The sequence below is a fragment of the Apis cerana genome, linkage group LG7 (assembly GCF_029169275.1).
Source record: "Apis cerana isolate GH-2021 linkage group LG7, AcerK_1.0, whole genome shotgun sequence".
Lineage (NCBI taxonomy): Eukaryota > Metazoa > Arthropoda > Insecta > Hymenoptera > Apidae > Apis > Apis cerana.
Window position 1 is genome coordinate 7,573,229 of NC_083858.1, and position 27,631 is coordinate 7,600,859.

Genomic DNA, 27,631 nt, shown 5'->3' on the forward strand with positions numbered 1-27,631 from the left:
TTTAATCTTATTTAATTATTTATAATTTAATTCATTAATTATTAACTTATGAATTAACTAAAATATATATACATCATTTAAATCTATAACATGCAGATATATACAATGTAGTATATTATAACATTAAAATATTTAAGATTTTCAATTTAAAATTTTAATATAATATTAAATTATATTACTATTTATACTATCATTAAATCAAATAAATAATCAAAAAATAATCTTATAAAATATTTGACTGCTAAATTGTTCGTTATTAATTAAAAAATATATTAAACTTACATGAATTATTTGTATGTAACGTATGATGATCGATGAAACAGGTAGTTTTAAAATTATGAAATCTTCTTTGCTTATCACATAGGGGCTGTATTAACATGAAAAACATACGGCATCTTACATAGCATCTTATAACGCGTATTTTTTTAATTATTGCAATTCAATTACAAATGTTAAAAGATGCACGCAGGATGCAACCAAGCAAGCAGATAGGTACTACATGCTTAATGTTTAGTGCTATAAAGAAGATAAATTCGAGACCGACGCAGCGCAGCTACAGAGCAATCAATGAATGCATATTGATCTCAACCCTTCATGGATTCTATACTTGCAGGGGCGGATCACATAAGCACCAAATATTATGATTTGATTAAGAATATCATATTAAAATGCATACATTACAAATAAATGTAATTTCTTCTAATTTAAAATTATTATTAAGTAATAGCACTTAATTTTTTATATTATGTTTTAAAAATTTGTTTAAATAATTAATTTATAGCAGAAATTATATTATTAAAAATATTTAACAATTCTTAGTAATACTAAGTCTTTAAAAAATATTTATATATAATATTTATTTAATAATATTAAAAATAAATCTATAAATAAAATAATATAATAAAATATAAAAAACAAAATTTTTTTAATTTGTTTTTTTATACTAATATAAAATTTACAATATTATTTATGTATATACATAAATATATATTTATATTAAAAGAAATATTTTAATATCATATATTATAATTATATTAAATATTTTAATTTTATTATTTTAAAAAATATGTAATTAAAATATTAAATAATAATAATTAATAATTAAATAATATGACAAAAAGTATGAAATATACTTCAAATTATTTCTTTTTATCGATATTTGAATTTCGATATCAATTTCGATACCTCGCATATGCAATTGTTTAATATGATCAAATACTAGAGTAAAGAGTATTGCTTCATTTTTATGTCAAATTGTCAGTTGCTCGTAAAATTACGACGGATTTTCTTAGGTGATGTTACATAAAATAAAGTAAGCATAAGAAATTTCATAGTCTAACACGAGCGCCGGAAGCTTCAAAATGATTGCGGTAACGGGTGCAAACTACTAAATTCTTTCATCATTAATAAAAAAAAACGAAAGTCTTGAAATATTTTTTCATAAAATTAATATTTGGATTGGTCATAATAAAATATTTAAGTACTAACTATAAAAGTGCTCGATCATTGTATAAACGAAAAATCTATCGTTCTAATCAGCTATATAAAGGAAATGAATTTAGGCGCGTTAAATTAAAGTTGTCTAAAAGACCGTAAGATGTCAAGTCGATCGGTACCGCGAGCGAACAAAAGAACAGGATTGGTCGCTTCGAAAGTAGTGCCAGACATGTGTTTCGTTTCCCGCCTCGTGGGTTGTTATTGTGTGGGGGCTCCGCCAGTCCGGTGAGTCGAGTGTAGAGAGCATAGGGCCTAGGCCAGAATCGAACCGCCGTTGGGTTGGCTCCTCGGTACGGTGGTGGCTCTGTCCGACTAGTGACCGACCGTGGTCCGTCCGTCATATTCCGGGTTTGAAAGCAAGGTTGCGACTAGTTGTTGCGACGCAGGAAGGTGTAGTGATCTGTGTACAGAGCTACGAACGGGTCTGCCGGCCATGGAGAAGCGGATAGAACTCGAAAAACGGGGAAGAAACCCCGGTGAAGTAAGCCGAACCCCATTTATTTTATTATATTGCTTTGCTCGACACGAGACGATACCGCGGGTTGTTGCGTGCTTGGTGTTCTATCGTGTGCAAGTTTGAGAGCGAGTGTAGAGAGAATTGTGTTCCCTCGCGCGACACCGACACCACGCACTCGCTCTGCGGCACGCCACTGGCTACTCGAAGACGCACGAGAACTCGGATTTCTTGACGGCGACCGCGTGGCTCCGACGATTTATCGGACAAGAAGACGTGTTCTCGATGCCGACACGAGATGCTACGATTGCCACAAGAGTAACAGGCATGGCGTGGTTCGCTTAAATGGCCTGTCTCCTTGATTTTTCATTACTTCGTTTCGACATGACGCATTTTTTTCTATTGTTTCCCTTTTTATTTTCTTTTTATTATTTAGAATTTGTACTATGTTATCGTGTGTGTTTTCTTATCAGATCGGCGGAAAACTCGAAGAAACCGATCCAGTTAAGAACATTGCCAGGCCAGTTGTATCCTATTAGCTGGAAAACTAAGAAACTCGAGATCCGATTGGTTGACTGAATTCAACGAATAGTTGATCAACCAATCGTTTATCAAGTTTTCCTAAGTTTTTCTAGCATATGAAGCTTTCTACTGAATTACAAAGTGTCCCTTATCGCGCCGCAGATGTTATTACGTTTATAGAGAAAACACCATACAACCCGCAGTTAAATACATTTGAACTTGAATTATTTCATTTACTACAAAATATATAGTATTATATATACTACATCTTGCTGATTTGTGATGTAATACATCGTAGAATCAGCGTCGTTGGCATAGAAAGTAAAACATGTTTAATCAATGGAGATATTACTCTTTGTAATGGCTGATTTTTTCTGTATGAATTTCAATCAATTTAATGAATTAGTGAAATAATATTTATATAAATATTAAATATTTAAATATGTTGTAAATTCATTTTTATTTTTATAATATAATTTACTATACTAATAATTAGTAAATTTTTTCTAAATTTCTAAATTATTTCATAATAAACTTTTATGCAAATTTATATATTAGTTACATTGCTTAAATTTTTTTCTTTTAAATTGAAATAATTAAAGGAAAACAATCAAGTCAAAAGATTTTTTTAATAAATTTTTAATAAATTAATAAATTAACTTTTCATATTAATTTTATAGAAAAATTTTAATGTTATTATTATATAAAATATAAAAATCACATTTCTCAAAATACTAAAAAGAATTAAATAAAACATTTTTTAATATAAATATTTTTATTATATAGTAATTTTTAAAGATTCATTATAAAGTTATTTTTAGAAATATATAAAAATAATATTTCAAAAAGTTTTAGTACTAATACTTATATTTGCTATATTAATTAAAAATTATAAAAATTAAATTTTTTTGAGAATTAAATAATTTCAAACATAATCATTTCTTATTTAAATGCCGTGTTATACGCAAGTCGTGTGATCAAATTATAGCGTGGCGTGGCTGTCTCTAGGAGTCCCTCTTTTTAAACTACCGTGCATCGTATGTGTGTTCCTATTAACAAGAGCAACCACATCTTAACAGATTGTCTACAAGGTGTTTTCATTTATAAGAAGACTTCATTTTAAATACATATAGCTATTAAAATATTTTTCTTATTGTTTTTCGTTGATTTTATGTACAACGCAATAACGAAGTACAAAAAGGCTTTGACAAGATGGTGCCCCTTTCGAACAAGTTTTGAAACATATGCAATCTCATATGCATCTGCTGACAAGTTACAGTTGCTTACATATAAAGTATTATGTCAGAAGTTAACAGTCCTTTGACCGCGATTTTCGGTATTCTAAGAATGTTAAATCCATCAAGGTCAAATGAAAACTTGAACTTGAAAGAATTTATGGGACAATAAGATCTGAAGATCATAATTTTATCTCGTATTTCATTTTTTTGTTACATATACATAAATTGATTTATTATTATTATTGATTTATTATTTTTTTGAAAATATTGTAATTAAGTGACATATGATACAATATTTAAATATAATTATAAAATTTAATTCTCTTTCTATTTATAAATTATTGTATAAAAATTAAAAGATATACTTATTACATACAATTTGATATGAAAAAGCAACAAATTATTATTCTTATTTTATGCTAGAAGTCTAATGATAAATATTTTTTTACGTCTTAATATATATCTTAGTATATGTAAAAATATTATTGTGCTCGTGTGTAAAAATTAATGTTGTGATATTTTTTTTCAACTTATATTTTATATAGTTTACATATTTTTTCCACAAATAGCATAAGTATATTATGTAAATCGACTATCAGCGGGAAGAGTTGTATGTACCATGAGGTGCTGCCATGAGATGCGCGTGCGAGTGAACGTCGCCATTGTTTTTCGGTGCGCGCGGGTGTATTCTTATTGACAATTAAATTTCGTTACATTTTTTAGGATAGCTTATGTTCTAAAGTTATTTTCGCTCATTACAATGTATATAAATGATATTGAATTGATTATAAGATTTCTCATATATCTAATCTATGATTGTGTCTTATGGCGTGTTACTGATCACTGTGCAGCCATCTTGGACGAGTCCACTCTGTCACCAACTGACACGCGTACGTTTCGAAGCAATAAGAAAATCAAAATAATCATTTCTCACATTTTTACCTTATATAATGAATTTTATTGTTTTAATTGAGTCACATTCAACACTATCATTTAGATTCTTTTGATACATTAATATAAAATATATATGCGTGGGCGTTTGCATCACGTAAACCACCGGCGTTGCGATGCAGTTCATTCAGCAGTGCCGTAGCTACTACTTCATAAACTATTGTATATAAAGCTGTACAATGTTATACAGTAGCATGTTTTATTAATATGAAAAGTTATATCTTATTATTATTATTATTTTAAAATATTTTTTATTGAAAATATTTTTTACACATTATTTTTAAATATTTAAATATATTTTTAAATATTATTAAATATATTTTTAAATATTATTAAATATTTTTTATTTATTTTTTATTAATAATTATTTTAAATAGATATGTTAAAAAATGAGTAGTAAATTATTATTAATATACAAAAATATACAATTTTATTTAAATTATTCATTAATATAAAATATTCATTATATAGAATAATTTTTTAAATTCTATTTTGGAAAAATATTTATTTCTAAATTATTTTTATCTCATTTCAATTTATATATCTATTATGAATATTATATCTATACGTATTCTATAAAATGCATATATAATAAAAATAGATTTTTATTTTCGTTTATTTAATGTTAAATTTAAATGAAATATTTCCTTCTATCCATCTCTTATTATCAGTTAACTTGTAGTTGTCATTGATCCGCTCCTATAAGCCACGGCAACTTCTCATAAACGCTTCCACTACGATCAGTGCAACGCACGACGCAACCAATCAGCCGGCCGGTCGGAATGTCGGGCAGTGAATCTAAGATAAGGACATGTGACGACTTCGAGGCTTCGTGTGAAAGCGGTTTGTCGCCACTAAAATTTGCTACGCATCAATTTATTCGGCTTAAATCAAAATTTTATGAAATAGCAATTAACAAATTAATTTTTTAATTTATTATGTAAAATTTTTTCAGATCATTAAAAAAGTAAATAATATAATGTAATTATATTTTTAATATTTGATTTCAAATAATATTTAATTTCAAACAAAATGAATTGTATAGAAATTCATTTTAACTTGTGATAAGTTGAGATAAAATGAATTTCGATAACATTAGAACTTGAGACTGCTCGGATTCGCTTCTGTCGCGTGCCACAGTCAGTACTTATCGCTTGCCGGCTTTTCTGATGCCGCTAAACAAGACGCGTCGTGCACTCTACTACCATCACCCCTGTATCCCGAGCACCCCTTCACACTTCTCTCCCCTGTTTCTCCTGTCTCCTTTCTATCTCCCCTCTCTCTCACCTTTCTCTTTCTCCGATCAATAAAATAGCCCATCTCCCGCGAAAGCTTATCGTTCGTTTGAATTTTAGCGATTATTATCATCTTTTTCACTTATATCACTAAGTTTTCATTCACATCTTTATTGTAGTTAGCTTATATAATTAAAAATGCAATAGTATTACTCACAAATAATTCTTTTAATCAAAATGTTTCATGATTTTCGAAGATCTTTATTCAAATCATTAAATTTTAAATGATTAATGCAGAAACGATATTTAGAAATTGATTATTTTTAATTAAAAGAGATTTTAATTTTGGTTTTTAACTTCTATTTCTATGTACTTTTATTTCTAATATTATATATAAAATTATATTTATTGTAAAATTATAAAACATTACTTATATTTCGTTTTAATAAATAAAAGTAGTTTTTATCTATTTTGTATAATTGAATAAAATGTGATTTATTATTTTTATAAAATTATTTTAAAATTAATTAGAATAAAAATTAGAATATTAAAAATATTCGAAAATTTAATTGTTGCTTATATAAAAATTATTATTTTTTTCAGATCAAAGAACTTGTTCTTGATAATTGCAGAAGTACACATATAGTTGGTCTGACAGATGAATTTATTGCGTTAGAATCACTAAGTCTCATTAATGTGGGTCTTACCAGTCTAAAAGGCTTTCCAAGACTATCAAGTCTTAAAAAGGTAAGCAAATATATCAATATAATTTTAATATAATATAAATAATATAAAACTAAAAAAATATGAAATATATTTCGTGTAATTACTTTTTGATTGTTATATATATTTAAATATTATATATATAATATATAATATTTTAATTTATATTTAATATATAATATAATTTAATTTATATTTATATTTTTAATATAATATTTTAATTTATATTTTAATATTTTATCAATGCAATATAAAATTTTATAAAAAAACTCATTGAAATAATGATAAACTTCTTATTATTTTGCATAGTTGGAACTTAGTGACAACAGAATTTCTGGAGGTTTAAATCTTCTTCAATCAAGTCCCAAATTAACTCATCTTAATCTTAGTGGAAACAAGATCAAAGATCTTGATACACTTCAACCTTTAGTAAGTTCTATTATTTTTAATATGTATTAATATGTATTATACGTTTTTTTTTAAGTATTAAATATAAGTATTGATAATTTTTTTGTAGAAGGAGTTTAAGAATTTGAAAAATCTTGATCTTTTTAACAATGAAGTGACAAACTTGGACAATTATAGAGAGAAAGTTTTTAGCCTTATTCCGAGTCTTCGATGTCTTGATGGGTATGTAATTTAAAAAAATATATATTTTTTATTTATTTAATTCATTAATATTTTTCTATATTTTGTATATATTAAAATATAAGTTTTTAAATATTTTGTTATATATACAACAGATTTGACACAGATGATTGTGAAGTAGATGATAGTGAAGGAGAAGATGATGAAGTAAATGGAAATGAAGATGGAGATGGTGATGCCAATGAAGAAGATAGTGAGGAAGGTTAGTTAGAAATTCACAATTAAAAATATTTATCAAAATAAAACGATATATTTTTAATTATATAAAATATAAAATTTTTAGTTTCAGATGAAGAGGATGAAGAAGATTTTGATGATGGTGGTGTAGGATTAGAAGCTGTATACAAGGATGGTCTTGAAGTAAGTCATCATGTTATAAATTTTACTTTTATAACGACATTAAAAATAGTTACGTTATTATAATATTAAATAGTAATATTGTTCACATTTAATAAATTATTTATTAATTATTAAATTATTTATTATATTATAAATTTCATGAATTTGTTAATTCTTATTTAATTCGTATAACAGGATGAAAGTGATGAAGATGATTTTTTTTGTGATGAAGAAGAAGAAGAAGATGACGATGATAATGAAGATGACGAACAAGATGAAGAAGAAGGTAAATAAATTTATAAATATATTTTAATTAAAATATATCTATTGTGATTTAAAAAATATTTTATATAACTATGCTTTTTTATCTTAAAACACAATTTCTAATATTATTTATAAAAAAATTAGATTAATTAATTAATCAAAAGAATCATAATACTATCAATTTTATTATATGGTTCTATTGCGTTTTATAGAATCGTCTCCTGCTAGAGGTAAGAAGAGAAAACATGAAGACGGCGGAGATTCAGGGAATTAGAACCATAAAGAGCAGGCTTCTGATACTGTTGAATGAGTGTAAAATTCATATAAATAATAATAATTGAGATGCAGAGTGACCATCTGGGAATCAAATTAATTGACCGACCAATGACAGACTACAGTTAGTGGTGTGAATATATCATTAAATCATTGACTGACAAATTGTCTGTGGGATAACAAAAGAATACCATTGAAGAGGAATGTGAATGAAAATGAAAAAGAGGATAATGATGGCATAAAATAGGACTGCATTCCAGCTGGACACAGCGCGTTTTAGTTATACTAACGATATTTTATATAGAGTATATAGTTAGAATATTAGTGGTGTTGCATAGTGGGTGAAAGATCAGATATTGAAAGACTTGGAAAAAAGCAACAGTGAAGTTTTACACTTGAAGGAGCATATTTGTCTGTTAGCTCCAGTCGGCCAAAGGCTGGTCACGCTGGAATGCAGTCATCGTTAATCAGTACTAAGGTTACATAAGTTACATTTTAAATACATTATTATTGTACCATGAATAAGTATAGAGTAAATGAGGAACAACTTTTGTACAGGTTTACACCATACATTGAGGTGCATTACGCCTCTGTGATTTTTGGGACAGAAAATAAAGAGATAAATATATGTTGCTCATACATTGAGCTTATATCTATGAAAGATGTATTAAGATAGGAATTTACATCATAAGAATGAAAAAAATAAAAGAAGTTTCGTTTGTTAGAATAATAGTATTTGAAATATATAATTGATATGAAAAAAAAAAAAAACAAATCAGTTTAGCACATAAAAAGTATTTTAGTATTTTCAATTTCATTATTTTGATATAAGTTAAAAAGTTTTGATATTTCAAGAAATCTTGAAGAAACTACGAAATAATATAAGAATACACAATTGATATTGTGATATTCCTTTTTGTAATTTTTAGTAAATTTTAAGTTCCAGATGTTTATGTGTATAATGGCAATATACCATACATAACATGGCTGTTAAGATTATTGTTAATTACTTTTGGGCATTCCATGTTTTACGTGTTATGCTCTATAATATAACAAATTCATTTGATTAGTAAAATTATTGTAATATTTTCCTGTACCAAATTATAAGTATTCAACTATAATAATTAGATGTTTTTATATCACTAAATCGTACGATTTTATACGATAACAATAGAATTACTTGTTGCATTTGTATCGTTTATACATAACAACAAGTTTAAATATTTGGAACATAATATTAAATAGAAAGAAAAAAAATCAAAATTGCTATAAATCATAATTACCTTTAATTTCTGTCTCTGAAGTTACCATAGCGCTGACACATCTCGTGATGATTGAAGTGCGAAGTTAATGGATAATGATCATTAATATTATTATTAATATTAAATTACAATTATGATTTGAAAAAACAAATATTTACACTTGCGCTTTCGCACTTTTGAATTATATTTAAAAAAAAGTCAGAAACGCAAAATTTAGATTAGAATGGAAAGACAAAATCTCGAGAAATAGGCGCAAAAATAAAAGATGGATCAGTCAATGTAGTTAATGGTGAGACTGTGGTAAATAGTTACTGGACGGACTACCAATTAACTACGTGATCGTGAGAATGGATGGGAGTGAAATAGCGAGTGAGAGTGCAAGAGAGGATCGGTTTTATAAGAAAAAAATTATGGTAGAGTCGAGGATCTGGCGCCTCTTTGTCGCCAGTTTGGTTATGGCCTTATCCAATTTTTCCAAGACTAAAGCAAATTTATATTAGGTACAATGAGTATATGACATGTACAGGTCCAAATCTGTAAATTTCCAATCTGCAATTTGTAATTGCGGCTCGCGCGGATGTCATATTAAAAGTTAAATTATAAATAATTAAAAAATTAAATTATAAATAATTAAACATTCCGCGCGTCCCGCGACACATACACTTTTGTCAATTGCAATTTTGGATAGACCATTTATGTAAGGGAATCTATCACCTTCTATTATCAGAACTATTACATCTCTGTATTGTCTGTCTGTTCCGTTGTTAAAGTGGATTTTTATCATAACGTTTGTTTATTTCGAACAATCCTCATCAAAATAAGAAAAAATAATTTATTAATAAAATCATTTACAAATCAAGGATTATGTGTGATTGATATTATTAATCCTTTTTTTTTCACTTTTTAATATTCATATATATATGAAGTTATTATATTCATGATTTTAATTACAATTTTTGACATTCTACAAACTAAAAATTCTATTAATTATATTTTGTTTTATATAAACTAATGTTTTATGATCTAAATCATTTAAAATTCATAATTATTTATAATTAATAATTGAATTATCATAATCTAAGTAATTTAATTATGTGAATATTAAAAGTATTCATACACTAATTAATTTCAACAAAAATATAGACAAAATTTCATTTATTAATTATATATTAATATAATTTAAATAAATAAATATACATTTTTGTAGAAATTATATAAATATAGAATAATTTGCAAAAAGAAAAATGCGGTATTTATACATGTGTATATATATATATATATATATATATATGTATAATATTAATTAATAATATACTTAACAAGTATTTAAAAAATGGCACAAATATATGCATAATTATTCGTACAGTCATACTTCATTAAATATTTATAAGTATTATAATTTGAAAATATAAAAAAAAAATAAACTTATTTAACAATAAAACAAAAATAAGATACATAAGTATGTAATAAAGTTTTGTAGTTTATTTAGACGAAAATAAATTTGAGATATTTTAATGTTACAATACTTATATTATTACAATATTTTGAAACCTCATTGTTTTACTCAATCATATTTATAAATTGTGAACCATGTTTATAAATATTGATAATTGCTTGTTTAATTTTCTTGTTTATGTAATATCTTTTATAAAATATTTTACTATAATATATTTCATTAATACAAAATTGACATATAATACTACTTAATAAATAGTTTATTTTTTAGTATTCAAATTACTTTTGAATTATTTTTAATGAACAAATAATAAAATCACTATGTTTACTAACTTTTTATTCTTTGCATTATTATTTGTTAAGATTTTTATAATTCATAATTATACATTTTACATTTCTTTATAATATGTGATATTTTAAATAAAATTTTTGTCTTCATGTTTATGCTCAAATTAATATTTATATCATATATTAATAATGAAATATGACTATACAAATACTAATTATATATTTACTAATTGTATATTTTTATCATTTTATATTATATATATAATTATATACATTACATTTAATAATAATAATAAATATATATTAATATTTTAATAATAAATAGATATTTTAATAATAATAGATATTACAATTTTTTTATAAATCATTTTGTAATTCTAAGAATACATATATTTATTTATTAAAATTATAATAAATAACGAATTTTTTATATTCAATTTTATATTTAACTATATGTGAATTAAATTATATCTTTTAATATTTTGTTTAAAAGATAAACTTAAAAATTAAAGAAATTATTTTGAAATTTTTTTTTTTTAAATGTTAATTATAATTGAAAATTATTTTTGATTATAAATTTAAAAAAATTTTTCAAAATCAGTTTAAGCGAATTTTAATATAATCTATTTTTTTTTTTTATTTATTTACAGTTATTCTCATTTTTATTCTACTATATCGATAGGTAAAATATTTACGAGCGTGTATAGTGCTGCCAATAGGCGCTGCCTTGTAAAAGTGATAATCCAACCTCGGCGCGCAGTTTCGTGTCGAGTCTTCAGTGTTTCTCCGCGCTTCCGTTCGTGCGTTTTGGTTGTGGTTCGTTGTGAAAGAGAGTCGGTTAAGCTTAGAAGTTGAAATTGTGTTTTGCGGAGAGAAGTTATAAAGTCATCGCCTTTCAAATAATTTGAAGAAAATGGCTGAAAGTAAGGGTGCATTGATTGCGAAAACAGTGCAAAAACATGCAGGCAGAGCAAAAGAGAAGGTAAGTACCACGAAAAGACATATACATATTTGTAACAGGTTTCTTCAAAAACCATGTCAGTCGTTCATACGTTCGAAACGAATTTGTTCTTTTACAAATCATCTAAATTTTACTCTTATAACTATATATTCTATATTTCTGTATGATTCAATAAATAAATGTTATCATTTAAATACCTTAATGTAAAGTCTCATAACCCTTCAGGTAATTTGCTTTTTTCATATAAGTTGTGAATGGTAAAATTTGACATATCACAATAGTTGTTATTGACAACTATTCTAAGAGATCATATTCGATTTCGCGGAATAAGTCGGTAATTCGTTAGATTTCTTTTTTTGCTTTTATAAAAATAACTTATATAAGCGGTAAACATGTATTACTTGTGTAGCAGAGTTTCATTTAAAATGACAATTATGCAACTCTTGGGCCTGGTTCAGTGTAGTAATGCATATATTAGAAGTGTATCTTCAACGCTAGTTACTAGCATATTCCTAAATAATTGTGAACTCTAGTTTATCACGTGGTATGAATTTTTTACTATCTGTCAAATATTTGATTTCTATTTATTAATTTCTTTAAAATTTCTTATATAATTTCTTTAAATAAAATAAATTATAATTTTTTGAAAAAAATATTTTAGTTTCTTTAAAATTTTCATTTTAAATTTTCGAAGAGAATTTCGTTTTAAATTTAAATTATTTTTTATATCAATGTAACAATTTATTAGGATATCAATGGTGAATTACAATGCAAATCATAAAATTATATAAAATTGATTGACATATAATTTAATATGATTATGATATGATATGATATGTATTTCATTATATATATGAACATATGTGTGTGTGTGCGCGCGCGCGTGTGTGCATTAAATTTCTTTATACATATTCACTGTAATTTAATTTTTTTTTCAATGTTTTATATTATGTAATAAGCATTTAACAAAATTGTATATGTATATGTATGTATGTATATTTTATTTTTGAAGAGAAACAAAATGATACATTATTTCGTTTGTATTGCCTACATAATAGTTGACTACGTAATATATTATAATATATGACATTTGTACCAAATTTAGAACATTAGAATGAACATTAGAATATGTTACTCAAATCATACTTTTCGATTTTCGAATTTGTATCAATAATGATCAAAATAATTATAAATATATTCAAACAATAAAAATTTTAAATATGTAAAATTATTTTTAACATAATAATTATTTTTCAATCAAATTTTATCATTCAAATTTTTTATTTAAGTTTTATAAATATATATTTTATATTTGAAATTTAAAGAAAGTTTATCAATATTCATACAAGTTTTATTAAACACAGTACGATTAACTATTTTGAATCAATAATTCATATCATATCCAAAAAATATTTTTGAAATTAATTATGATAACTTAATAACAATAATAAATTATTAATTTTTATATAAAATATATTTAAATATATTATTAATACATAGAAAATTATTTAAAATATTAAATTTAAATTATTTAAAATAGACATATGTTTTAACGATAAACATATGTTAAACAATACAAGATATTAAAAAAATAGAATTTTTGTAAAATATTAATAATTTTATTATTTATTATATTTTTATTTATAATTATATTATAAATATTTATCATTATAATTATTTTATTATTATAATTTACATTACAATATACAATAATATTTTTTTCAATGATAAATTAATATCATTTATCTAAAAATATTAATTTGTAAACTGAAAGTGATTATTTTACATTACAAAAAATAATAATTAGATTATGGATTTTCATACATTTATGGAAAATTTAAATGGGCAAAAATATATATAATGCACATATAATATGTGACAAAACATTCAAAGTAAAATATATGTTATCATATTTCAATGGTGAAACATTTTATTTAAGTTCCATTTTCATAATCAAGAAGATCTCGATTTACCATAAACATCCGTAATTCAGTAATAATTGGATTTTTTTTTCGTCTTTATTATTTAAACGTAATATTTTTATTCAAAATATGATTCTTTATACTATTTAACTATCATGCGAGAAAAATATATTTATTTATTAAGATATATAAAATATGAACAATATATATTTTTTGCATAAAAATCTGGAATCTATTCATTAGCATTATATTGGGTTAAAATATATAACAAAATTTATAATAAAATAATAACAACGTTTCTCATTTCGTTTCAAAATCATGAAAAAATGAGTACAAAAGTGAAGGAATCAAAGATATCTTTCTCTCAAAATACAAGAGAGCTTCTTCTCTTTTATTTTGGTTTTCAGTGAAGGAAAACACGATAGCCTGTGCAGTATACCGTAAGATCGTTTAATTCGTAGGTGTTTCCAAGTTGCTTTCTTGATGGTGGTTATACAGACTTATCTGGTAGAACCGGTCTAAGGTATTGCTATGCTAGAGTTACTCTCGTCCAAACGAACGAATAGTTTCAAATTGAAGAAAATAAAATAAAATCAAATATCCAATTGAAAACTTAACATTTAAAAATCTATGGTACTCGATCAATTTTCTGACCACCTTCGAATATCTTCTATAATTAAAAGAATGGTGTAATTTTTTTGATTCAATGAAAACGTGATTAATTTTTTTAACACATGGAATTTTGTAATTGAAATGGATTAATGATGAATTGTTAATAGATACAATAAAAAGATTTTATTAACAATAGAAAAGGGAATTACTTTTGTCGATCGTTTAAGATTTAATATTTAATCTTTGAATATTTATCCGAAAATTATATATATCCAATATTTTTTATATTAATTATAAATATAAATTATTTAATTATTTATGTTCTATTACAATGTTGAATAAATATAATATTATTCCTTTTAAAACCACATTATGCATTTGCATTAAACAACTTTCGATCAAGTAAATAGATCAAACTCGAATCGTTTAAAATTTACAATAAATTAAATTTCAATTGGATAAAATAAACGATTGGAATCATGTAACTTGGCTAATGTAAATCCAGTTTAAAGTGCGGTATAAAAGAAAATTAGTCAGAAATTTCATTGGTAATCCTTATTAAAAAAAAGAAAAAATTTTTTTAATTCATGAATAAAAGAAGTTATATAGGTACAGTCAATTTTTGCAAAAGGAAAGTTAATTATTAATTCGAGGCTGAATTTGACATACTTTCGAAACGAGAGTTGTACCAATGCATCATGACATTGACATGACCTAAAAAATTTAAACAATTAATTATAATAAATAATAAAAATTTATAATAATTTGTAACATTTTAACTCTCCTGCTGTACAAGAATTTCGTAAAGATTCGTAAAGATTGTCGAGGATTGGAATTCTAATTTGATGAAACGTCTGGTTTGAAAATGTATTATCTTCCGCTTTTAGATAACGAGCTGTCAAATCGTTCTAAAGTAGCTCTTCAAGGTATTCTGCGTGAAACCCTTCTAAGACTTTTGACTTGCTCTTCGAGCGAGTTCCGTGAGCTTCTCGTTATATCTTTTTGCATACGAATTTTAATAATTTCAAATTGCCCAAATATTTGATTAAAATCATCTATAGTGAGTTGCACTTACGTATAATCTAAGAAAATTCGCTACAGATTAATCACCTCGATATTTCGAGCGACTTATATGTTTCTTTACACGATAAAATAATATATATATATATGAATCAATTGTAAAGATCTGCAAGAACATTGGCGCGTGAAAAAATTCCCCAAATCACTTGAGGCGAGGAAAGCCAGTGTTTCTATGTACTAGAGAAACTAAAAACCATTAGCAAAAGATCTCGTGCCTTTTCTTGTATCGTATAACTGCGGCGTATCGAGCTGCGGTATCGTGCATTTATATCGGAATTTACCTTCGCATTTGCCTGACTGCTAGTGAAACCGAAAGTATTCCTCTGTGATCGAGCTTAGAAATGAAAGTGTCGTATGATCACTCTGTAAATTGGTGAAATTCGTGAGCTTGATTGTTTCCTCCTTTTATATGAATTTTCAATTATTGTTGGATAATTACTCCTTAATTAAAAATTAGAAGGATGCAAGTAAGATTATTTATCATATACGATAATTTTCGGATTGAGTCTTTTCAGAGTCCAGTATCAACACACACGATTTCAAATTTTTTTAAATCCATGATATCTTTATTTGTTAGAGATGTTGTAACAATTTTCTTTATAGAACGTCGATTTTTGATTATTCAAATAATTGATTGATCACAGGATGAATTCACATATTTTTAAATTAGCACATTCTAACATATTCTCTGGAATTTAAAAACGATTCTTTTTCTCAATAATTGTGTAATAATTGTAATAATTTTACAAAGAGAAAAGAAATTAGATAATAATAAATTTAATGAAATATTATATATTTCCTTGTATTTTATTTCGACTTTAATTTTGTTCTATATTTGTTATACATGAGTCATCATTTGAATATTTATAGTTGAATGTCGTTTCCATTTTTTATTCAAAATACCGATCTATCCTGTAATTCTTTTATATTTATATATAAAATAAATTGTTTTTTTTTTTTTTTTGCGCCAACTGAAAGTATTATATATGATATCAAAATCTTCCTTCGCCTCTGTTCTCCAGTTATACTTGTATTTGTACATTTTGTTTTCTGATTATATCTTGAAAACGTGGAAATAATGAGTTATTGAACAGATTTACACAACACTGTACAGATTAGAGTAAATATTTAAAGAGATCAAATTGAAATTTTATCATATATAATTGTTACAAAGATCTAAAATTATATTAATATTCATTCGATAATTTATAGAAAATATTTTATATTATAATATTTTTTTAATACTCCTCATATATGATGAACAAAATAATTTAGAGAGGAAAGGATAATAATACATTGAAAATATAGAAAAATATTTAATGTTTTCGAAAAAATTAAATTTAAAAATTTTTCTAGTGAATTATCGAAACGAAGTTATTCTATATGTAAAAATGATAAGTAAAAGTAGAATAAAATTTTATCATTTATTGTCGAGAAAATCGAGATTAAATGTATATTGTCAAAAGATACTTAAAGTTAAATTAATTTAATTTTCTCGAAAAATTTGCGAAACAATTTTATTCTATATTTATAAAATAACTCATTTGTATCAAATCGGGGTTAATTTATTTTGACGTAAAATTAAACTTTCTTTTCTTGTTGTACTGTTAACACCTTTCTTTAATAAGAGAAATCTATTTATTGTTTAATTTCGTATGAAAATACCAATCGATCAAAAAAAAAAAAAAAGAGAAAGAAAAATAAGAATATTCAAAATTATTAATAATTTCATTATTAGCAATTAGACACTTAGAAACAACTAAGTTAATAATTAAAACGCATGTTATATTTGAATAATTTATCGTTTAACAAATATTGGTCGAAATCGATATAAATATAAATAAGATTTAAAATAAATCAAAATTATTATGTAAATTTTATTTCACAAATTCATCGATAATAAATATTTTTCTTTTCACAACTGTGAGTTAATCGTCCAAGTAAGATCTTTCCTAGAAGCAGTTTCAGTTAGAAAAATTAAGGAGAGTGATGAAGGTGATTTCGAGTCGTGAAAGTAAACATAATGGATTGCATCGAACTTTCTCTGTCTTCTTCGTTCTTTTATTCAACAGTTTTGCCGTTCTTCTTTGGACAGCCGTATCATCGTGCGATGATTCCGCTTGTTTCAACCGATCGTGCACCGAGAAAATCGCATGAAAGTGTGGAGACGGAAGTCCTCGATGCTCGTAGTCTCCCTAGGCTACGATTTCTATCGTGTCAACTTCGCCTACCAGTTACTATTCTCGTCTCCGTGTCCCGGACGCTTTTGCACTGTCGGCAAATATATCTACGAGCTTCTAGCTTTCGAGAGATACCGCGCCTCTCCCTTCGCGGTTATATCCCAATTTCCGTGAAACGTAAGCCGCAAGGCGGACGACACGGTGTTTCAGGATGGAACGTTTTCAAGGGAACGCGCGTGTTTAATTATTTTTAAGCGATGATCAGAGCGTTTAAACTCTTTTTCGAAAATGTGCAATTTCGCGATTTAATTATCCTTGAAGTATTTAATCGACGGAAATAGAGGAAATGTATCGTAGAATTGAAATAAATTGTGACAGAATGATAAATCTTTCCAGTTGTTTTGCTTTTTTTTTAGAAATGGAAAAATTTTACTTTCGTTTCAAAAATTCGTGGGGAAGAAAACTCGAAATTTGATCAAATATTGATGGTTCTCTTTGCAGTTATCTGCAATGTTTTTTATTTTATTTAAATTTTAGGAGAATTCGTCTAGAAATTTTAAATAGCGAATTTTTTTGTACACGATGAGTACTATGATGTACGAAGAGTTTAGACGAATATATTATCAACATTATTAAACATTATTATATGTAAAAATTGTCAATATATATTGTTAATATACATTAATCGGTGAAATTTCGATTAGCTTGTATTTTTAACGTAATTTGTATAAGATCTATCGAATTACTCGATATTGTTAGTGAAATTTTACAAATTACAAGTTATAAGTTATTATTATCGTGTGATATAAATCTAATTTCATAACAGTAATAAATTTGAAAATATATTTTTATTCGTCTGATTTAATTGATATTATTAAATTGATAAATTAAAAAAGTTTAAAATATTTATTTATTGTTGTAGAAACGAAACAATTCAGTAATAATCGCTATTAAATTATATGTTACATAATATTTAGTATATTATAATATTTAAAATAATGCTTATCTATAATATTCATTAAGTGTGTCTCACAAATTGTCGAGATATTTTATTATGCAGTAAATTATTATACAATATTTTTATTTCAATTTAAATAATTTTATATCCTATACTTTAAAAATCTTATATCGATAAATATTTTATTCTTATATTATAAATTTATCGATTTAGTATCTGCGTTAACACTTGTAAGCAATAAATTATAATATTAGTAACTTTCCCTCAGAGATATTTTTACTCTTTCTTTAATTTTCTCAATATCTTTGAATGCTGTCCAATTTAAATCGCGGGAAGGAAAGCACAAATTCAAATTAATTGACGTCGTTTTCGTTATATTTGAAAAACGGTATTTTAGCGGACAAATTATATTACTTATTTCTTTTTTTTTTTTTTCTTACTCTTCAGAGAGTTTATAATCTTTATATTGTAATTTTTAATTCATGTGTTTCATTAAAGAGTACGTATGTAAAAGTTTAAAAATTAATATTCAAGCATGCATAGAAAATGGTGAAATTAGTGTCATATAATTAATAAATAAATGAGAAAAATTTTACTTTCGAAAAAGTAAATCTATAAATTCTGTGAATGCTTCTTCTATATCTATTAAAAATTTCTTAATAATGTGTTTGAGCAAATTAATTGTCAATATAGATGCTTTTAGTATGCGGTTTCAATAATTAATATTTCAAGGGTATAAAATTTATGCAAATTCAAAAAATAAACTGTTGTTGTCCAGCATTTAAATTCAAACTTTCTTAAAAAATAAAATATTTTAAAATCTTATAATATTATATTTATAAGATAAAATATATTTTTTAATATTCATAATGTAAATATTTAAATGTTATCTGTAATATATTTTCACAATATAAATTTTAAATATAATAACAAATAATAATAAATGATGAAGATATGTGTAAAAATTATTTTAGAATAATAGATTATATTAGATATTTTTTCGGATCTCAATTTTTCCATTATTTATTTTCGAATTCTAATTAAAAATGTATGGACTTTGATCAATTAAATGCAAAAATATCAGACAGAACTTTCGCTGAACGATATTAGGTACTTTCGCTTTACAATTTTTTTTCAATTATCATTATGACTCTATTTCCTAAATATTCAGAAGCACGTTATGATCGATAGTTATTAAGTGTTAAGAATTCGGTCGTTTCGTTTGGAACAATCTGACCATAACATATAACTCATATATAATCATAACAATTTACCTCAACGACAAGTATTTCTAACCGAGACCTTATTCTTCGAAGGATTCTCCATCAGCTAGACAAGTCAAAGGGAGGTAAAATGAAAAAACTACTGGCTCGGGTCCAACACAGTTGGTTAACTGGGTATAAATACGGAACGCCTAACGATAAATGCAGAGACCTCTTCTTTCTCGCGTTTCTTCAACTGAACCGCGCGCATCTTTTCTGTCTTTTTCTCTCGCTTTGCCGCGCACATTTCAACTCCTCCTTTTTTCCGTTCTTTTCTTCTTGTTCTCGCCACGTTTAGAGCCAAATCGTACGCCGATCTCGTACGTAAGCGGCAACGTTTTCTTCTTACATCATTCACCGCGAGCTATATGCGTTACAGCACAAACGTCACACGAGCTCGATGATACGAGGATGACGTTGAACCTTACAGATATTAATAAACGGCGCCGATTCCATCGTCCTTACCGGCTGAGTAAAAAGACGGAAAAGGCGGTCATCGGTAGAGAGAGAGAGAGAGAGAAAGAGCAGAATACACCGATATCGCGCACTCGTGAAACGGCTAGCAAATGGAGAACAGACGTTACGTAACATTTTACTCCCCTTCCACTGAATTTCCTCGTAAATGCCTTTCTGACAAGTGTATAACTACCCATTAAAAACCGCGAACTTGATTTTTTTTTCTCAATCCAACGATTAGGGGAATCTTCACCGAGATATATATAATTTCCGAGCTAAATCAGTTTTGTTTATAAAAGTTTCCTATAAATTTTTTATCGAATATTTTTAAATAAGATAAATATATATATATTGTTCAAGTAAATAAAATTTTTTTCTTCTTTTTTTAAAAAAGTTATTCTTTTGAAGTTATTAAAATTTGATTATAAGAAAGAAAAATGAGAATAATTTAAAATATATAATAAATTATTATCTATTAAATTCGTGTTAGATACAATGTTAAAGAAAAAGGATTATTATTAAAAATTTTATCCATGAGATTGTATGAACAAGATATATTTTCTATCTCTGTTGCGAAACAATTCTGGCGTTTTCACGCAAGTATAAAAAAGATAGAAAGATCGAGCTGAAATTGTGCCAAGAATCGAATACTGTGCACCATGTTGCCTTCGTATCGAGGAACAGGTGCAACGACTAATATACTCTCATCGATTTGTTTCGTTTATTCTTTTTCTTTTTTTTGTTGCTCGTAATAAACTTGTATGTAGTGTATATTTATCCACTTGTTAAACGAGACTTCTCAAGAAAAATAAATGGAGTATTGCGTAAGTGGCAATGAGTACCTTTATTTTAGAGAGAGAGTTTTCATTTTTCTTTTTCTTTAAGTAGATATAATTTGTTGAATTCATTTTTTTCTTCAGATAATATTTTGTTGCATATATTATAAACACGGGGACAAGTAAAAAAAAATAAATTCCACCAAATTTTTAAAATAAGTAAAATCAGAATATAACGTTGATAAATGTTCGGAATAATAATTCTCAATGATCTCCTAAGGGAAATTATTTATGTGAAAGAGAAATTTACAAAAAGAAATCTATGACTCGTTTTTTATTACCATTTCAATAATGTCATTGCTTAAGCACAAAAGTTGATTGAGGTTTATTCATTAAATAATTTAAATTTACATCAAATCAAGCGAGATGGAGACAAAATGAGACAAGGATACGACAAAGATAGAACATTTTACTCTATCGTTATTCCACTCTATAAATAAATTTAAATTGCTTACACATAGACTGCGGATGTTTATGTAAATTGGAATTTTGATTTATAAAATTAGATATGGAACTTAAATAGAAATCTTTTCCACTTTTTTTTTAAATATCACAACAAACATCCCATTTTGAATATTTCGAATTTTTCGTATATTACATTTGCACATTATTTTAATACACTCAAATAAACGCAATAAACATCCGCAGCCTACTTATAATTTACCAAACAAGCTCTCCCAAAATATTTCACGAACGCATCAACATCCTGTATAAATGTTAACAATTACTTCTAAATCGAAAAAAATACAGATAGCTTAAATGGAGCTCGTGTTAAAATTGTTAAAATTTTCCAATAGAATTACCAAAAAAGAACGAACGAAAAATTAACGTGGAAGTATAATCAACCAATTCTTATCCATAAAATTAAAAAAGGATTACATTTATAAAATTATTCAGAAACTTTTCAATTAAATGCTCGTTTAAACGGGCACCAACGAAGCGGCGAGCCGTAAAACAATCTTATTGCGCGAGAAGGAAATGCAGCTTGCTTCCAACTAGCCGAGCAACAGGATCCCCCGGTCTGTTATCCTTGTACCTGCCCCTTGTAACGGGAGCTTTCACGAAGGCAAAAGGATTTGGAGTGGCGTTGTCGACCGGTGCAACACCCGTCGCATGCGAAATGCAACAAGTCGACGGAGGCAGGAAATACGGCGGGTGTAAGGGAGAGAAGAGAGGGCGAGCGTGGAGTAGAGAAAGATAAAGGGAAGGGGACGCAGACGGTGTTCGGTTTGATTCGCCGCGAAACGGAAATGGGACGAATCATCGTCGCCCTATTGTAATCTTCGCTCGCCTCGTTTCGTTCAATTAGATTGGAAATTCAGGTCGAGATCACCTGCTGCCCGGTCGAGTCCTCTTCCAGTTTGGACTGGAGAAGGATAATTCTTCGATAAACGAGTATGAATTAGTCGTTAAGTGTTTCTTTTATTGGTTATGAGTTTGATGTATTTCAAAGATGTATTTCATTTTTTAAAATAATTTTAAAGCTGTTTTCTTATTAAATCCTGGATTTAACAAAATTTAATAATGTTATTAAGAATGGATAAGACTATTGTTTTAATGGCTCGATTCTCTTGATATTAAAATCATGTTGGATATTTTTAAAAAAAAATGGAATAAATGAATTAGCAAGAGTTTTAAGGAAATAATATTCTGAAATGTATAATTCATCCGAAGAAATTTTATTTTGGAAATTATTCATTTTCTCGTTTTTGATTCTTAGTTCTCATTTATCGACACATAGAAATTACGAGAAAATTATTATTTAAGAATATTAATAGTTTATAAATAAAGATACATTATATCCAATCGATATCCAATGTTCGTTCAAAATCATTTAATTTTAAATTATAATTATTTATCGCTCGATATTCATAATTCGATTTCGTTTCATCGACAAACATTGTAAAAAATTGTAAAAAAATTTTCTTTATCTCTAATGCACCATCTTTAATTATAATTTATTATTCGATAAGAAAAAATCATTGACGTATATCTATCGATAAAAAGCAAGGAGATATTCGTAATCCATTCGGATAAACAGTAAACAAGAAAATTAATAACAAACGATTGACAGTTAACGTTTTTCGTAATTTCCTAGTAACCGTTGCAAGAAATGTATGTAATTTCTCGTCGAACAGTTTCACGCCAATCTACGAAACGCACGCACCCGGTTTGCTGATTAACAGTTTGCCTGGTTGTGCATGCAAAACGATGGATAGCGGTTAATTGGAGGGAAAGGTTGATCCTGTTGAACAGGGAAAACAAATGACAGTTATTTAGGGGAAAACAAACGGTAAGTGTGTTTAGCGATTGAAACTGGCCGCGCGATTCTTTCAACTGGGTTACGACCTAGTTCTGCTATTCTCAGCGAAACTACGGCAGACACTTCGTTCCTCGCCAGAAAAAAGGTTAATGTCGGCGTATCTGTCGTTCAAATGCTCTCCAATTAGAATGCCTCTAAACAAATTAATGCGATTGATCGATATTTCGTTTATCCCCCTTTACACGATCCTTTTATAGACGTCATATAGGTGTTGATATATTCGTGGAATAACTTTGGAGAATCGATTCTAGGGGTCAGAAAAAATAGAAAAATGTAGATCGAGGTTTGTCTATTAATAATTAGGAAGTAAAAAATTTGAATGAAGCGAGATGGAGATAAAACTGTCTAAATCTATCTCCATTTTGTTTCGTTTAAAAAATTAAATTGTTCATGATATGTATAATTTGATGTGTATTTATTACGGCTTTTAGAAGAATTCTCCTTCAAATATGATGATATTTATATTGTTGTGTGAAGGAGGCTTAAAAAGAGGCTTAAAAATTCTCCACTTTTATTTTTCACAAGTGGATTGATGGATAGATAATATAGATAGAGTTAGTTTAGAACAGTGAAAATTTCCATCGGATGCATAATCGCTCTTAACATTAGTCATCTATTTATTATATGTCAAAAAAATACTTTCAAATGTATTCGTGTATTTTAATATATTTTGTAAGTACCTGCATCATTTACAAGGTAATTATTTATCATTTCTCTCAAGCTTAATGCTCGGTGATTTTTCACGCATTTTTTCAGGCTAAATTATGTAATGTGTTAAGTCATTTGCGATTGCCTTCCTCGTGAGTTTTTTCGATAATCGAGTCGCAGTTTGTACTTTGAAAAATCTTCTGAAAAGATTTCTTAGTCATCTAGAATATTCCTTCAATGAAACTTTTTAAAAACAGTTTAAACATTATGGAAAGAAAAGAAAATATCGTATTCGATGAATTTTTCGTTTATTTATAAATTTCTTACAAAAAAGTACCTTAAAATTTTAAATTCATACTTTTTTAATTCATAAAATAATCAGAACAATTTATTAAATTTAAAAGTATCCAATATCTTTTCTTTTCTTAATTTTATTCCGTATGTAAAAACATAGCAAATAATTAAGTTCAAATATTATATTTTATATCATTCGATGAAATTTTCAAACATAAATATATTTATAGTAACAAAAACCATATTATGTTTATTATCATATTTCTCTCGATCCTCGAAATTATCAAAAAATTCTACCAATATGCTTTTTAAAGCGATAAGATCATCAAAAAAGAATGAAACAAATTAAATTCAAACATTTTCACGGGACGCGAGCGATAAACGATATTTCAATATGGCGGAAAATGATGGCGAATGCCCGCGCGATTTAAAAAAGATAATTACCGAAATAAGTTTTCGGTCCTGACACACGGTTTGCACAGATACGTATTTCGAAGCTTTTGCAGATTTCGAACAGGGTCGATGGCTGGGTACAGATTTAGAAAGAGTTTTCCTGGCCAAACCATTATTCTTCGTGTCCCGACGGATATGCTTCGGAACCCCAAGGTGCAATTGCCGCGTTGCGTTCTAGGCCTATTGTCGGCCCAGTCATTCTCACGTTGTTACAGTGCAAAGTATTTAATTAAATTTCTCGGAATAATCTGGTACGCGGATCTGGACAGCCGTTTAAACAGTTTACAGTGTCGCGTCTTTTTCCCTGCTGGCGCCACTTTGTCCTAGAACGAGAACTGGATCTAACTGTAATTAAATGTAACTAAATATTGTAATTAAATGTATGCTATATGTTCATAAGTAGATTTCTGAATTAATGAATTTTATTTAAAATATAAAAGTTGAAGATAAATTGAATTGAGATAGAGAGACGATGAGTGTTTATTATCTTCTCGATCCTCCTAACGGGAATCAAGAGACAAACGATTAAAATTTAATGGCAATATCTAAGCGGTTTGTATTTAATTATGCCACTGATAGATTTAACCTGAATCTTATCGCTGTAAATTTTGTTTTATTTTACAATTAAATAGTTCATGCTGTAATTTAGATGATAATATATTTGTGGATTCTAGGTAATATCTAGAATCTGAAGATAAAATTGGTATATAGAAATCGGTCAATTGGAGCTTATTTGATGCTATCAAGATATAAGTAATTTAATTAAATGAGGCGAGACAAAAAAAAAATGAAATAGTTATATCTTCGTTTCGCTTCGTCTGGTGTAAAATTAAATGATAATTTAATAAATAAATATTTAATTTAACATCTTCAAACATCGTTCAATATATTAACGCTCTATATATTTTGATAATTATTTGAAAATTTTGAAAAAAATTCCTCAAATTTTACAATCTATTCCATTACATATTACAGATGTAATATTAATTAATAAAGAATAAAATTATCGCAAATATTAATTTTTCACAGAATTTCGTAAGGAATGAACGATATATTACTCTTTTCGTTTCTCATACAGTTTTATTCAAGTTATAACTTCCTCTAAATTTTTTTTTCCATAACATTCTCTCCTTAAAAAACATTTCACTTACGTTCAAATACCATGTGTAAATTAATTTCTGAAACAGATTCCCAATCAAAAATAAATATACAACAATATCCAGATACGTTCGAATAGACAATTTTTTAAAAATCAATTTATCACGTTCTGTGACTCCTTGAACGAAGAACAAAGAACCAAGATTTTCAGATCGCTGAGAGAAAGAAGGATACACTTTTCGCGCGCAGATTATTGGAACGCGTTTCATTAAAAGGCGTGTTTCTTTCGAGCGTTGCATTTCTCCACGTTTGGCCATGTTACATTGCACTGCCCGTGATTGCGTGGCACAGCCGATTTATCTCTCTGTCCTGGTTCGGTCTCAGGGTGAACCAGGTGTGATCAGATATCTCGGGGAATGTTTCAAAATTGAGATCAACACGCTGTCTGGTTTTACTTATGATACTTAATTAACAGTTCCATCAAGTTATCATCGTCGAATTTAAGAATCTTTACTCCATTTATGATTCCTGTGGTCGTTAATCGATCCTCGGCCTTTCCCTTCTTTTTCTTTAAACGCGACATGTATCTCGTTGCAAAAATTATAATATATAAATTATAATTTTAAAATTATAAATTTTAAATTCGATTTCTGGGATGAAAAGCGACTTTTCTGGAATATTTAGGAGACTGTGTAAGAGAGTTTTAATAATGTTAAGTTGAAAAAGATATTTCTAAAATTATATAAAGTTTATTTATAGAAATTTATAAAATTCTACAGATGAAAAGTACAAGTAACAAATCATTTTTGGATTATTAATTTACTAACAAATTTTATACTTCTTAATTTTCTGTCTTTGGAGAATATTAGAAGATAAAATCTCATTGTTTTTGTAATAATAATATAAAAACTGCAATAAAAGCATTTATGGTATTGCAATATGAGATCAAGTATATAGGGGGGAAAATATTCAAGGAAATTTAAAAATTTAATTTGTAACTTTTACCGTTTACAAAGAAGATATCTATCACGATAAATATTGAATTATAGTTTACAGTTTTTACATAATATTTTGACGTTTTATTTGATTTTTTATTGCATGTTGAAATGTAAGCATTTAATGTTTACTAATTTACTTCGCGTAGAGCGAAAATGGGTAACCAGTTTGCTTTCATGTCACAGCTGACCTCATCAAATTTCCACTAATGTCGAGACAATTGCAATGGAACTTTTATTTCTGATTTTTATCTTTTATGTGAATTATAATAATTTTTACATTACGAAATTACATTGAAAATAAGCTGAATATATTATTTTCTTTTATTTTTATTTGTTATTTACTACAGTATATTATTTTAATTTAATTAATAAGTCAGTTATATTAAAATCAATTGAAATAA

At 26.6% G+C, this 27,631-nt stretch overlaps 2 protein-coding genes across 5 annotated transcripts in view; both read left to right on the plus strand.

Annotated features, from left to right (window-relative positions):
- Window positions 1-1,627: 1,627 nt before the first annotated feature.
- Window positions 1,628-10,265, plus strand: LOC107993200 (acidic leucine-rich nuclear phosphoprotein 32 family member A). Of its 2 annotated transcripts, none has more exons than XM_062076993.1 (8): window positions 1,628-1,978; window positions 6,501-6,644; window positions 6,930-7,049; window positions 7,138-7,250; window positions 7,364-7,470; window positions 7,552-7,628; window positions 7,803-7,893; window positions 8,084-10,265. In XM_062076993.1, exons 1-8 carry the CDS (start codon window positions 1,931-1,933, stop codon window positions 8,143-8,145), a joined length of 762 nt encoding a protein of 253 aa, XP_061932977.1. In that variant the 5' UTR covers window positions 1,628-1,930; the 3' UTR covers window positions 8,146-10,265. The 2 variants fall into 2 exon arrangements, with proteins under 2 accessions (XP_061932977.1, XP_061932976.1); XM_062076992.1 differs by lacking the exon at window positions 1,628-1,978 and adding an exon at window positions 3,463-4,601.
- Window positions 10,266-11,905: 1,640 nt separating this feature from the next.
- Window positions 11,906-27,631, plus strand: part of LOC107993203 (amphiphysin) — a 62,176-nt gene continuing 46,450 nt past the window's right edge. For 2 of the 3 annotated variants that reach the window (XM_017049510.3, XM_017049511.3), the window contains exon 1: window positions 11,913-12,131. In XM_017049510.3, the coding sequence (XP_016904999.1) occupies window positions 12,063-12,131 (69 nt within the window). In that variant the 5' untranslated portion in view covers window positions 11,913-12,062. Of the gene's footprint in view, window positions 12,132-27,631 lie in introns of all 3 variants that reach the window. The other variant, XM_017049509.3, reaches the window with a different exon arrangement.

Excerpts from the sequence above, each read along its gene's own strand:
- LOC107993200 (XM_062076992.1), top strand. The coding sequence starts at position 4,524 with ATGATTGTGTCTTATGGCGTGTTACTGATCACTGTGCAGCCATCTTGG. Across the intron at positions 6,645-6,929 it reads GACTATCAAGTCTTAAAAAG|TTGGAACTTAGTGACAACAG; the intron begins GTAAGCAAATAT and ends TATTTTGCATAG. Across the intron at positions 7,629-7,802 it reads TATACAAGGATGGTCTTGAA|GATGAAAGTGATGAAGATGA; the intron begins GTAAGTCATCAT and ends TTCGTATAACAG.